The sequence below is a fragment of the Gadus morhua genome, chromosome 4, assembly GCF_902167405.1.
Source record: "Gadus morhua chromosome 4, gadMor3.0, whole genome shotgun sequence".
Lineage (NCBI taxonomy): Eukaryota > Metazoa > Chordata > Actinopteri > Gadiformes > Gadidae > Gadus > Gadus morhua.
Genome location: NC_044051.1, coordinates 36401120 through 36414788, shown reverse-complemented (window position 1 = coordinate 36414788; position 13669 = coordinate 36401120). Strand labels below are relative to the sequence as shown.

The 13669-nt window shown below is 39.1% G+C and overlaps 1 protein-coding gene across 1 annotated transcript in view; it reads right to left on the bottom strand.

Annotated features, from left to right (window-relative positions):
* Window positions 1-778: 778 nt before the first annotated feature.
* The window catches only part of LOC115541761 (uncharacterized), a 60656-nt gene continuing 47765 nt past the window's right edge, over window positions 779-13669 (bottom strand). The window contains exon 17 of the mRNA XM_030353604.1: window positions 779-842. Coding sequence (XP_030209464.1) covers window positions 779-842 — 64 coding nt within the window. The remainder of the gene's footprint in view (window positions 843-13669) is intronic.

Genomic DNA, 13669 nt, shown 5'->3' with positions numbered 1-13669 from the left:
AAAATACTTCAACTTAATTTAAGGGAAAAGTGCCATGTTTATTTTTATTTTTTTAATGGTCTCAGACAACAGTTTGGATTACACTCTCCCTGAGATAATCTTGACAATGCCCACAACAAATAGGGCAAACTTGACTTCACAAATGATAAAACATTGTACCTGAACAACAATGTGCAACATAGCAGTATGTTTCTTTAACTAAAACTCAATAACCTTAATTGAATAAATGCACAAATATGAGTCAATTACAATGTGCACTGTACTGCACAATTTTGAAAACATTTATTTGAGCTATAAAAAAAAAAAAAAAAATCGGTTTTAAGGCAAAAAAAATCCGATACCGATATTGACCGATATTACATTTTTATGCTAATATCGGGCCGATAATATCGGTGGGCCGATAATATCGGACATCAATGCTTAAAACCCATCATGTTTATATATTTTAAATATATCATCTATAAAATGCATTTGATGCAAACAAAGAATGAATGTTTTTTTCCAGGTAACCAACAAGGTGGAGACCGATATGTCTTGGTTAGACAGGTGATGAGTTGGACCGGTGCACAGTTGTACTGCAGGAAGCATCACACGGACCTGGTCAGCATCAGGAACCCAGAGGAGAACCAGGCTGTCTGGAAGGCAATTCTTCGATACAATGTCTTGATTGGCCTCTTCAAAGATGCGTGGCACTGGTCGGACAAGCGCAACTCCTCCTTCAGACACTGGGAACAAGATTCATTTGTTGGGCTCTTTCCTGAAAGTTGCGCTGTGATGACTAGCCAACGTCCTGGAAGATGGAGCCAACGATCATGTCATGACTTGCATCCGTTTCTCTGCACCTGTAAGCAACCACTGAGTGGAGTTGTATTAGTCATCTCTTATAAGGAAATCAAATACATGCAATAAAGCGCACCAGTCTGGTCCTGCCAAACTGTAAAAATCCCATTAATTTTCTCCATAGAGGTTGGTTATATTGTGAAACGATGGTATATGCTCCTGTAGAAGCCACAAGCTAAAGAAGGGAACTTCTTGGGCCTCTACGAATAGTCAAATCTCCTAACCTTTATGCCTCCTTTCCTTAAGCTTTGAAGAAAAAACGTCGTCGGTTCAAAGAGAGATGAAAAGGTGCTTTCATTTCGAACATAGGAAAAGACAGCACTGTTTAAAATGAATTTGACTCACTCTTCCTAACCGACGTCATTGCGCGACGGCGGATACGGCCGACCTCTAGCGTCTCTAGTGTGAAACTACAATTTTCCGGAGATTGACTACGACAAGCGCTCTTTGATCCATGCGTTCTTGTCGTATTGATTTTAATCAGGTTAACGCCAACAGTGAGAATCACTTAGGTCGGACTTGGCCAACGGGAATATTTTAGGCCATTGAATTCCAATTCACATGTGAAAAAAAAGAGGCTAAACTTATGTTGATGTTGAAATTGACTGCCCCCAGTAGTCTTTCTTAAATGTGAAGTTGGCATTTTCTTTACTTGGGGACTTGAGGACTTGGTATCCATTTATTCTTCTGCTTTACCGCGCATCTCATGCGTCTTCGCATAGAGTCGGTAAACTCCGTCGATGGCATGTTACTTTAAATATTGCCGCCGTAAAGGATAACACTATCTGCTTTCCTTTTGCAAAGGAAGTTCAGGAGTAATGTTTGCTAAAGGAGGCTTAAAGGAAGCATCGAGGCTCCTTTTCTAAGCATTTTTAGAATTCTAACCACCTTTCCTCCAAGCACTTTCGGGTCATCTCGTTAGGAAAGGAGATTTCCTATGCAAAAAAGATAATTAGTAGAGGCCCCTAATTTTACGAAAAACACTTTTATTTGCAATGTCATTTGAAACCACTACACCACATTCCTAAAGCGTGACGCAACATCTTTGATTGGTGGAGCCTGCTGTTACCATTGAAATGTTTACCCACACACGCGAAAGTCAAGTCGTCGACGATGCTGCTACTGAACTCGATCGCTTACCACAGCAACCATGATTTCCCAAAAATAATTGAAAGTTAGAGTTGTTGTTAGAGCTGTAGAGGAAATTAGCTGTACTTGTAAGTTGATGTAGAATATATGATGAATTATAAATATATGATATAGCACTAGCATTGAAATTGTGTAATTTGGGTAGTAGGCCTATACAAAAAAATAAATAAAAACAATAATAATAATAATAATGATAATATTAAGTTTGCAATGGTTAATGGGATTGGTAGTTCCTTCACTCTTTCACAAAAAATAATGTTCACAGGCTCTTTGCTTTTTCTTCAGTTTTCTTAATATTTTTTTGCCCCGAATTAAATGTTTGATGTTCACGACTAGCCTGAGGGATGATTGGCTTTGTTCCAGGCTAAAACTCTTGATATAACGATTTTACGAAAAGTCAATGGAGAAAATGAATTGGAAATTTACCTCTGGGGACAGAGCTATTTCAAAAGGGGGTGGTCACTGTTGCGCTCTATAGAAATTTTGTAATCATTTCTCGGTATGGTCATTCTTTGAATCAAACTATTGGAAAATCCATATACTGTGTGTGTGATGCTTGTATAATGAAGACCCATGCCACTTAAACATGATTTTGTCAATGTACTATACTGCACGTTAACTATTTTTGTCCCTGTAATAATTGTCTTTTATGTGGATTGTGGACTTAAATCAATTGTTAAAATGTGTGTGTGTGTGTGTGTGGGTGTGTGTGTGTCTGTCTGTCTGTCTGTCTGTCTGTCTGTCTGTCTGTCTGTCTGTCTGTCTGTCTGTCTGTCTGTCTGTCTGTCTGTCTGTCTGTCTGTCTGTCTGTCTGTCTGTCTGTCTGTCTGTCTGTCTGTCTGTCTGTCTGTCTGTCTGTCTGTGTGTGTGTGTGTGTGTGTGTGTGTGTGTGTGTGTGTGTGTGTGTGTGTGTGTGTGACAGGTACTAGGAAATGGGTTCTCAAGGTGAAGGTGCGTTCAGAGGACATCCAGGAACTGAACGACCCTGCCATGAAAACTGCCATCTTGAATCAAGTGAGTCTTAACAGCCTTAGGTCGTTTGCAGAAGTTTGGTGATGACCAATCAGCCCTCACCATCATTCAACTCCATCACTAAAAAGTTATTAAGGGTTTAATAGGATATTTAGGGGTCAACGAAAAACGCAGGAACCCTATTGTATTCGTTAGCATTATTATTTATTTTTTCTGACAAATTCAACGATATCTCAAAAATGACATGGTAAAATGTTGTACAAATTGTCAGGCATGTAGATCTAGTAAAATTAGTTAGGGATGCAAATGATGGGCCAGCCAAACAAAGGTGGCGCTATAAAAAGCCTTTTGCACCATACTCAACAGTCTGCCACTTCCACTCGGAAAGTGCAATTTGCATGAAACTTTGTATACATGCACGATTCGTCATGTTGAACAACTTTCCAGGTCAACCCATATGGTCAGACCATTTGGATATGGTGCAGTGACCAACTTGACCAAAGGCCGACACTTAAACAGATTTGGTGCCGGAAGTGATAAAAGCTTGAAGGCTACCAGGTAACTCTAGGAATATATGGTGATAAATTCATAGCAATAAAGCCAAATATGGCAGAGATATACATTTTAAAATGAAACATATGCATATCTCAGATGTTTAACAAGGATAACATTGTGTCAAACGCTGCTTAAAGTCCAACCTGTCCAAACATTCTGTGAGGCATGACATCAAATAATGTTTACTTTAATGTAATCGTAAGGCTGCCATACTGTAGGAACTCTGCATGGTTTCATGCAACTATGTTCTTTATTAAATTTAGATTAACAGATATTGGACCAAATTTATTGCGGAAGCTTTGTTACGTCGCATGATTAACTTGTACGGGGCTAGTCGTCAACAAAGGGGAAAGGAGACCGGATTTCTGAAGTGCAGTTTGGCGGACATTACATCAACAAAATATATTATTATTTCTGAAAAAAAAAAAAAAAGGGACATATTGAATGTCGGCCCATTCATATCCTGCCAAATGTAGTACACTAGTGGAGCGGGGTGGTACACGCCCTTTGTGTTACTGTGATGTGTTTTGAGCTTTGGTAAAGCTCCAACAACATGCCATAGTAGAGTATTCCTATAAGGAATAGTTCAATATTGTATTGGTTTCCCATTGTCTTTGATAAGTCATAAATAAGATACAAGCAGAACAGCCTATCACATCAATGTGTAAACTGGAAAGAGGCTGAGACGGTTGAAAGCCGTTGTGCCTTTCATGCAAGAAATTAGTTTTGGAAATTAGAAAAAAGTTGTAGAACCTAGATATTTATCTCATGTAAATAGGGCCTCAGATATTGATTATTATGCAGAAAGAATCTAAACTATTATATTCTCAATGGTTTCATGAGGCATTGACTGCTCGAGAGAAAATAACTTTTGGTTTTGTTTTCAGACCAAACAGTTGCTGAACGAAGCGACTTTGAGCAACTACCATAAGATGGTGTGGAAAACCAATTCTGATGGACAGGTCTTCACCAAGGAGCAGTGTCAGTACCAGGAGAAAGAGCAAGACTTTTGTGATACTGTATAGTCTCACAAATCAGCAGATTAACATCTAAAGTCTGTCTAAATTTTCCTTTAATCAAACATGCATCCCTAGAGTGATAATTAGTCACGTTCCTAGAATAAGGTCTACATTGTGCTACATTTCCGTTCATAAAGCAAGTAAGCTATATGTAAGGATGAACACCATATATATAAGGAGGCTTAAGGTACAATTAGTTGTATTTGTAGGGGTCATGAATGCCAATTGGGTCACATGTCTCCTACCTTAACGATGTGATAATCTAGGTTTTCTGGATGCATATGTTCCTGTGTTTTAGCGTAACAACAAATATAAAAGAGTGATACAGTTTCTTGAATGTATAATCCTGTGTTTGCTATATGTGACCAAGACTTCAGTTTGAGTGGCTGTATGATGTAACCAAAGAAGGGTTAGCCTGAAAGAGTATATGAGGCTCAGCCTCGAAGCAGAATGTGCTGAGGGACACATGTCCACTCCACATTCAGGTTCAGAGCTGAGAATTGACTTTGCATGCTTTTACTTTAATAAGATGTCTTTAGTTCGGATTTTGCCTTAACGTAAGTGAATCTTGCCATTGGCTAACAGATATTTTGATCTGTTCCTAGTTTTATTGATAACATGTTTTAACACCTATTATGACAATGTTTTATGGACACCCCTATTTTGTGTCCATAAAACTTAGAGCTATAACCTAAATCAAATTCAGGGTAATCAATAAAATGTAAAGTGATACACTTTATTGATTACCCTGAATTAAATTTAGGTTATGGCTCTATGAGATTTAATGTGTTTGCATTGTTTCAATTTTTATCCATCCATGTTTTATCATCATAACTATATTGTATTGATGTTTCTTGGTTGAGTTGTCAATGAGGCGTTGAGGCCAACTTTTTAGCTGCGATTTCGGGCGTCAGATCTCCAATTTGAATATTAAATTGGATGTTATTGTTATGGGATGTACATTTTATTATAATCATGAAACTAGCGATGAAAAACAGTGGTATTAAATCAAACTAACATTTCTGTACTTTTTTGTTAGACTTTACAAAATAAATTAACCAACTGAAATTAGATTATTCGTTAACAAAACTACAATACACTCTTTTTTCAAATGGGCTTTTTGAGTTTGACTCAAACAGTACTTGAGTGCTGTCCCTGAAAAATATCACATAATACAAAAAGGTCTGAAGCACTGAAACTAATATAAAATATAACAGCAAGTGGTGATTAACGGGGTCCGAGCAAAATGAAAGGTCAAGAACACACTAATGGAAGATATATAAATATGACGTATAATTATGAAGAAGAGATGTTGTTGTCCCCCTTAATGCCATAATGTGCCTCGGCTTTCAGGTGACTGGGCTGCAGAGCAATGGCCGAATGTCATGTTCAGCTTAATTGTCTAATCGGGATTCGAACTCTCAAACTAAGGATCACCGGTACAAATACCTGAAAAGTCTTTGACATTCTGGGGAAATTAAACATTTGTTGTGAAGAACACTAGCGGAAGAAATATTAATATGACAGAGTTCATTATGAAGGATAAATGGTATACGAAGAAGTTCCCCTTAATGCCATACTGTCTTGGCAGTCAGATTCTTGGAAACTAATGAGCCAAAATGATGATTGGCTAATGAATTTCAGGTGCTGTTTAATGTTGTGTTTCTGAAATGAGTGGCAATGACAGAATGTCATGTTCAGCTTGTTCATAATGCTCTGATCAGGAATCGAACAGTCAACCTAAGGATAACCAGTACAAGGCATTATCCCATTGAGTCACTGACATTCCTGAATTGCATGAAGCCTCATTCACATGGTGAAAATGTCTACTGATAAGCACGTCAAGAAAACTTCAAGCTCACATTTCACAAGAGAATTAAGGGCTTTCTTAAAAGAGTACAGATCTGAAAATTTGAACTGTCAATGGTATCCACCTAATGATAGCCGTATGGTAGTTATACAATATCAAAATGGTCATATAGGCAAAATGGGTTGAGACTGTGGACGTTTGGCTTTTCTAGGAAATTCTGGGAAAAGTAAAAAAATTTAGAGCAGAAGACCAGGGTGAAAAAGATGGATCTGATTTTAGAGATTAATTTGATGAAAGAATTTTGAGTCCAGGTCAATCTCGTAAGGAGAAATAAGGCTAGTTCATATATTTTTTAAATAGCTCCACCTTTGGGTGCAGTACCACAATTTGGGTTCATTAGTAGTGGGGGTCATTGGTATCCACCTTAACAGTGTTAGGGGTAACACGCCACAGTAACGATATTACTTTTTTGGGTAACGAAGTAAAGTACTGTATTGCATTTAAAATATCGGTAACTACACTACTTTACTAGACTATAGTAACGCACTTTCTTGCATTACCCAAGCCGTCTTTGCCTGCGTGTAAAGGCCTGGGGTCTCATTTATAACCGTTGCGTACGCACAAAACGGGGCTGAAATTGGCGTACGTGACTTTCCACGCTAAGGTTGTGATCTATAAAAAACCAACTTGACAGGAAAATGTGCGCAGCCCTAGGCAAACTCTGACCCATGCGTACGCATGGTTTGGAGGAATAGGAGAATTGGCGACACAGACGGTGTGGTGGTGAACTGAAGTCAGACCGAAGAATTGTAGAGTGGGAAGAACGATTATGTTTTATCATCGCCCTTCATAAATTTAATTTCAACCCGTATCATGCGTTAAATCCTAATCAGAATAATTTAAGTCAACTGCGTTATTCCTCCATATAATTCCAGTTATAACTCCAGAAACATCTCCTTAGAATAGAAATAAAAAAAATTCTCTCTATTTAATCCCGTCACTATACTGTCCACTGACGGCGCGACTGCATGGAATAAAGCATCTGTCCAACATGTGTCAATAACATAATATTTTATGTGACACTGTAAACACATAATCAAATGTCAATTAAATCCCAAGTGTGGAAAACCAAGCCACATTCATCACAATCGTTGTCCGTTACTCTTGATGCTTTTCATGATCAGGCATTAAAGGCACCCAGTGCAACTTTCGAGGCTTAAAAATAAACATTCAATTTCTAGTCTTTTTTACACGTAGTAAGTTTCAATAACTCCATACCATTGCATACCGACATTCAAGCAGCAAAGATGAGACGTCGTTGTGTGGCGAGAACTGATAGAAAATCGATAACAACAACAATGCCGCCATTTTCTTTATTTTTTGTAACCTACAATAAATAAAGCAGGCTTCCAGTCAATGGAAAAATGGCTTCTCCCCACCGGCGATTGTTGTTGTTTACGATTTTCTATCAGTTCTCACCACACAACGACGTCTCATCTTTGCTCCTTGAATGTCGATATGTAATGGTATGGACTGGAGTTATTGAAACTTACTATGTGTAAAAAAGACTAGAAATTGAATGTTTATTTTTCATTGAATGTTTACATAAAGTTGCACCGGGTGCCTTTAAAAAGGGGTTATGTTCAAGAACATTTTACGTGGGTGATTACAAACTGATTATCCAAGTTGTTCTCGGTCAGTCTTATTACCGTAACCCTATAAATACAGAGGTGAGCTCCGTGGTAATGCTGCACCATATATGGCACTTCTGGCGGACCATGCAAATGGAAGGATTCGGAGTGAGAGTGTATTTAGGGACCATAACGATTTATTGGTAGGCTACAGAAAAATATGTAACTTTATGTCAGACCACTTCTTTTTTAATTCTGGGACTGTGCGCTCCTACTGACAGAGTTCACTGCTGCAGCAACATGTTGCCACTCATTCTGCTTTTTGTTGTTGGCGATCCCAATCCCGTGACCGCTGAACAAAACTTTTCGGGCCTCTATCTCACCCACGATTGTCGCCACTTCAACATCCGTGAAATTTCGCTTTTTTGATTTTCTCAGTACTTCTGCCATTGTTTCCGACCAGACATAATACTTGCATCTGAGTCTGTTTTATATGCAGATCGAATTCATGAGGTCATTTACATTGACCATTTATGGTTAAAAATGGGCGTGCACAGGGCGGAACGTGAAGCTGATTCAGCTGCGCACACTTGTAGGCACTCTGTGATTTATAAAGCAAAGATTGCGTACGGTGTGCTTGCGCAGGGTTTTATAAATCTGAATATTTTTTGGCGCACGCAAAACTTGGCTTTTGGGCGTACGTACACTTTTAGTAACGATCCCACGCAACAGTTTACCATCTGTTGTGGTGCATGCATGCGTGCTGCCTGTGTGTCTTCAGCGAAGTAGGTGACACAGAAAGACAGGCTGGTTGCAGGGTTCATTGTAGAAGACATGCTTCCCCTGTCGACTATTAAATCGCCCAGATTTAGAATATAGAAATGCCAGATAAAATACCCAAGACTCGCAAGACAACATCCGACAGGAAAACATTTCCCATTACCTGAACAAGTGTTAAACCCGACATGGAATCGAAGCTCAAAATAATTTTCGAGTCCTCCCTGGATCATGTGTCCACCAACAACAAAAGTTAGGAATGACGGTGCACTGGATAGACAGCATTACTTTATAACTTGAGAAGGCTGCTCTTGCCTGCAAGAGGGTGAGAGGAAGACACAATTACGATGTCATAGCTTGGGAAATAGATCAGGTTCATTCAGCCTTTGGACCACATAAAGAGCAGCATATGTAACCGCTGCTTATGTGCATTTCTGATTTAATTGTATGGGATGAAGTGACCTTTTTATATTTTTCATTGACCACTTAATTTTTGTTATCATTTTTCCCAAAGCCTGTGTTTTGAAACTTGTGTGTTGCTACTGATTGACCTCACCATAGCCTACTTTATCCTGTTGTTTGTGGAATTTACAGTGATGCTTTTCTTTGTGCAGTCAGGGCTATTGTTCTTTCATATGGTTTCATATGCTATTTTGTATAGATTTATACATTAAACACTGAGTGATGATAGGGCTATGATGTTTGTCCATGCATCTGCAGTAAATTAAGAAACAGGAATTTAAAGTAATAAGTAGTGAAGTTACTTTTCAAATGCTGTAACTAGTAAAGTAATCTTATTACAATTTACAGAAGTAACTAGTAATAAGTAACTAATTACTTTTTTTGAGCATCCACCCCAACACTGCACCTAATAATAGTCTTATGTTTTTTTATACAATAAGAGTTTCATATAAGAAAAATGGGCTAACTGCTCTAACTTTATTGGCCAACATTTCTCAAATGTAACTACAAATTCTGTAAAAGTAAGTAAAACAAATTCTGTTCGATGATTTTTGTGAGGCTTGGTCTAAAGTTTTTATGTGGCGATTTGGGTGAATTTATGATTATTTTTCTAGCCTGTGAATCTTTTTATCATGTTTAGCTTTAATATGAAATTGAGTTTTATAAATCCGTCTGATTCTAGAGATTAATATTCTGAAAGAATTTTGAGTCCAGGTCAATCTGGTGAGGAGAAATAAGCCTAATTCATGATTTTTTACAATAGTGCCGACTTTGGATGCAGTACCACAACTTTGGGGTTACGGGTAGAGGGGGTTAATGTGAACATTTCAAGAGTTTTCGAATTACGGTATAGGCTGCAGTATGACTTTTACAGAATTCGAGGGAAAAATAAAACGTTACAGCAAACTAAAAACGAAATAAACTAGGCCGCCCGCTACTTAAAGGGCTTTGAGTGTGAGAAAAGTGCTATACAAAAAACAAGTATTTTTATAATTATTATTAGGGGTCCGAGCAACGAAGCTGCTTGGTCCCCTATTGTACCCTATTGAGGAAAAGGGTTACTGGAGGACAGGGAAAACGGGCTAGACTTAGGATAACGCTTGTAGGACCTATAGTAACTGAGTAGAAGTAAACGACGAACTGGCGCCGGCTGATCGGAGATCCCTGGCTGAAGTAGGGACCGGTGATTGTAGATTGCAGACAGGTGTGTAGAGGGAGTGAGTGAGGACCAGTGGCGCCAAGCGGCCACTAGATGGGGGTGTTGTACCGTGTGGCAGGACGTGGCGTAACACGTCCCTGCTACCAGCTTCATGATTATGACTGTATATGCCACAGACAAATAGAGTGGTATGTTAACTATTAAAAATGCATGTTTTACTGTTTAGATTAATATTGCCTTTACAGGGCTCATCTATTAAACACACGGGTAAACAGGGCGATGTATGGATTTGTATCAAAGACCTCACTTCATATAACTGTAATGTGTAATATGTTACCCTTTTGTAAGTAATGCTTGAATTACTGTGTAGAATGTATTGTGGGCACCTTCGGTGGTAAGATAAACGTTAATGTGATTGTGCAAGGAAGTCACCGATTTTGGGGTTACCTCACAGAGCCTGGGCCACATGGGTCAGTTCTTTGCAAACCAACTCAGGTTCTGAGCAGTTCTCTCGTATAGACCGTGGGTTCTATCCACGACACCATCTTGAAATTTCAAGTGGCTGTGAGTTTCTTGTCAAATTACCCTTTGAGATGGCTCATGGCAATTGTCATGCTTGTATCACCAACTAAATGACTTATTAACCCTAACTGCTCCACTAAGGTGGTAGCCATCTTGAAAAATGCCCGCCATCTGGAAATTTCTGGTAGCTGTGGGTGGCTGTCAATTGACCCACAGAAACTGCTCATGCCAATTTTCATACTTGTATCACCAAATAAACGATTTTAGTAATTGCTACACGTGAACCTCCTAAGATGGCGCAATTTGATTGGTTCGCTATCTCGGGATATTGGGCAATATCCCATGATTGAGATCTCAAACTCGGGATATTGTTTTCATCGCAAAATGTCCCGCTTTGTTCGCTAATAAAAACCGGCAAAAAGTGTTATCTTGTTTATTTATTTATTTTATCCGCCAAAAGCAAAGTGAATAGTGGGGAATAGCCCCTGAAACCGAAAGTCGAGGGGGCTGTTTACTATCACTGCACTGCTCCACTAAGGTGTCGACCTTCTTCAAAAATGGCTACCATCTTGACATTTCTAATGTCTTGGACAATATATGTACTTGTCATGTGACCCATGGAGACTGCTCATGCCAATTTTCAGGCTTGTATCACAAATTGAAAGATTGTGGCACTTATCTGTTCCACTAATAACCCCTATGGTTGCAAACAGACTAACCCCTAAAAGTTCTTCCAGAAAACCTATCGATTATAGAATAGTGTATTAGTTTCAGCGTTAGTTTGTACATTTGTAGAAGGGGTATTTGTCAGGGGCAAGAGTCAAGAACAAGTATTGTGTTATGACAACTTAGCAAAACATACTATTCGTTCATAAAAATGTATACACTACAGAGCAATTCACAAAGATGAAAAACAAAATGCATTAATTACTTTATTTTGGTTTTGTCAAAACAAAATGCAGTTATCGTCTTTTTTTATTTATTTCAAATTGTATTTCAGTGAATAACTCCTAGTTTGTGTTGATGATAATAATTCCTGTGGGGTATTCCACGAACAGAGGTTTAACAAACACAGAGTTAGCGCTGAACTCGTTGATTGACCCTGTGCCAACTAAAACAGAGCTGTCCGTTCCACCGCACGGGTTATGCATTAGTTCAATCAACACGGGGTTGGTTAACACAGGGTGGTGCGCGTCCACGCAAACCTATGAAGACGTGATGTATAGTTCATGGTAATCCTGATCGATATGGCGAAACGGGCCGCTTATTTCAATGAAATGGAACTCCAGGTTCTCCTGGAGAGCTATGACGAGGAGAAGGACATTATCACAAGAAAAGGGAACGCTATAGCCTCTGCGAAAGTTACATGTCAGAAGCATGATCCTTAATATTTGAGCCATGAATCCATTATTATCGCAGTTAAGCATTCTTAACGTTCCTACCACATAACCCTTTTCTTCTAAAAAATATGTACTCCGATGGCTCCCGAGCGGTCAGCGGATCAAAAAAAAAAAAAATGAAGTAGGTTTAAAAACATCAAACAAACTGGTAAGCTTTTCCCACCATCGTATTGGCCTACATAGGCTATATTTTGTCAGTCCAATTGTCATACCATATTTGTCACTCCTGCATTTAAATAAGCCCTTTTTTTTAAAGCCAATCGTCAAAAGGCAGACAGTCGGCACACTGGATCTGGCCCTCAAATTGTCTTGACCCCGGTGGAGGAGCTGGCAATAGATATAAATTCAGGGCGCCCTAGCATGGAGGGGGTACCTGGAGGTACCTCCTCAGAGAGTCAGGGGCCATGTGAGGGTACCCCCAGAGGCGCCGCATCCCATTAGGCATACCAGGCAACTGCCTGGGGCCCCGCAATTGTTTGGGGGCCCCGGGCCACGGGGGGGGGCCCCTAGAGCCAAAAACGATATAGCAAATTCATGATTATACATTCAGGAACGCAATTACTTCATTAAACCTAAATCTGTTACCCTGAAACACAGGATCCGATGCATCCAGAAAACCGAGCTTATCTTGTCTTTAAGGTATGAGACATGTGACCCCATTGGCATGCATGGTCCCTAAAAAAATAATTAGTTCTTTGCATCTTCATTCCTGTTATAGTTCTGCTATTCATCCTCAAATGGAATTTAAGGGGGTTACTAAGAAAAAAGTAGGGGTTTCCTTTCATTAGACTTGAGGTAGACCTCAAGTCTTGAGATAGACCTCAAGGTCTTCATCTAAAATCTACTGATTTGTGATACTATTCAATATTACAGAGGTCTTGGGATTGCACTCGTTCAGAGGATCAGTTTAAACATTGCAGTCTTCTTCCTGACACTGCTCCTTGGTGAAGACCTGTCCGTCAGAATTGGTTCTCCACGTTATCTTATGGTGGTTGCTCAAAGCCGCTTTGTTGAGCAGCTTTTGGGTCTGAAAAAGAAATAACGTTATTTGCAGGGCAGGCAATGCCTCCTGAAACCATTATGAATATAATAGTTTCAATTATTTGAAAGAAATGACAAAGGCCCAGTTTACATGAGATAAAATCTAGATTCTAAAACCCTTTATCTAATTTCTATTGTATCTAGATTTAAAAACTAATCTTTCACACGAAAGGCACAACGGTCTCTCCATCTCAGCTTTTTTCCAGTTTACACTTAGGGACAGTTTACGACAGATTCCCGGTTGAAATGGGCGCACACTCAGAGGTTTAAGGTTTGAACCACTGCATGGTATTCTCAATCTTCTTGAATAGGCGGCAACCTTGGTTAATAGT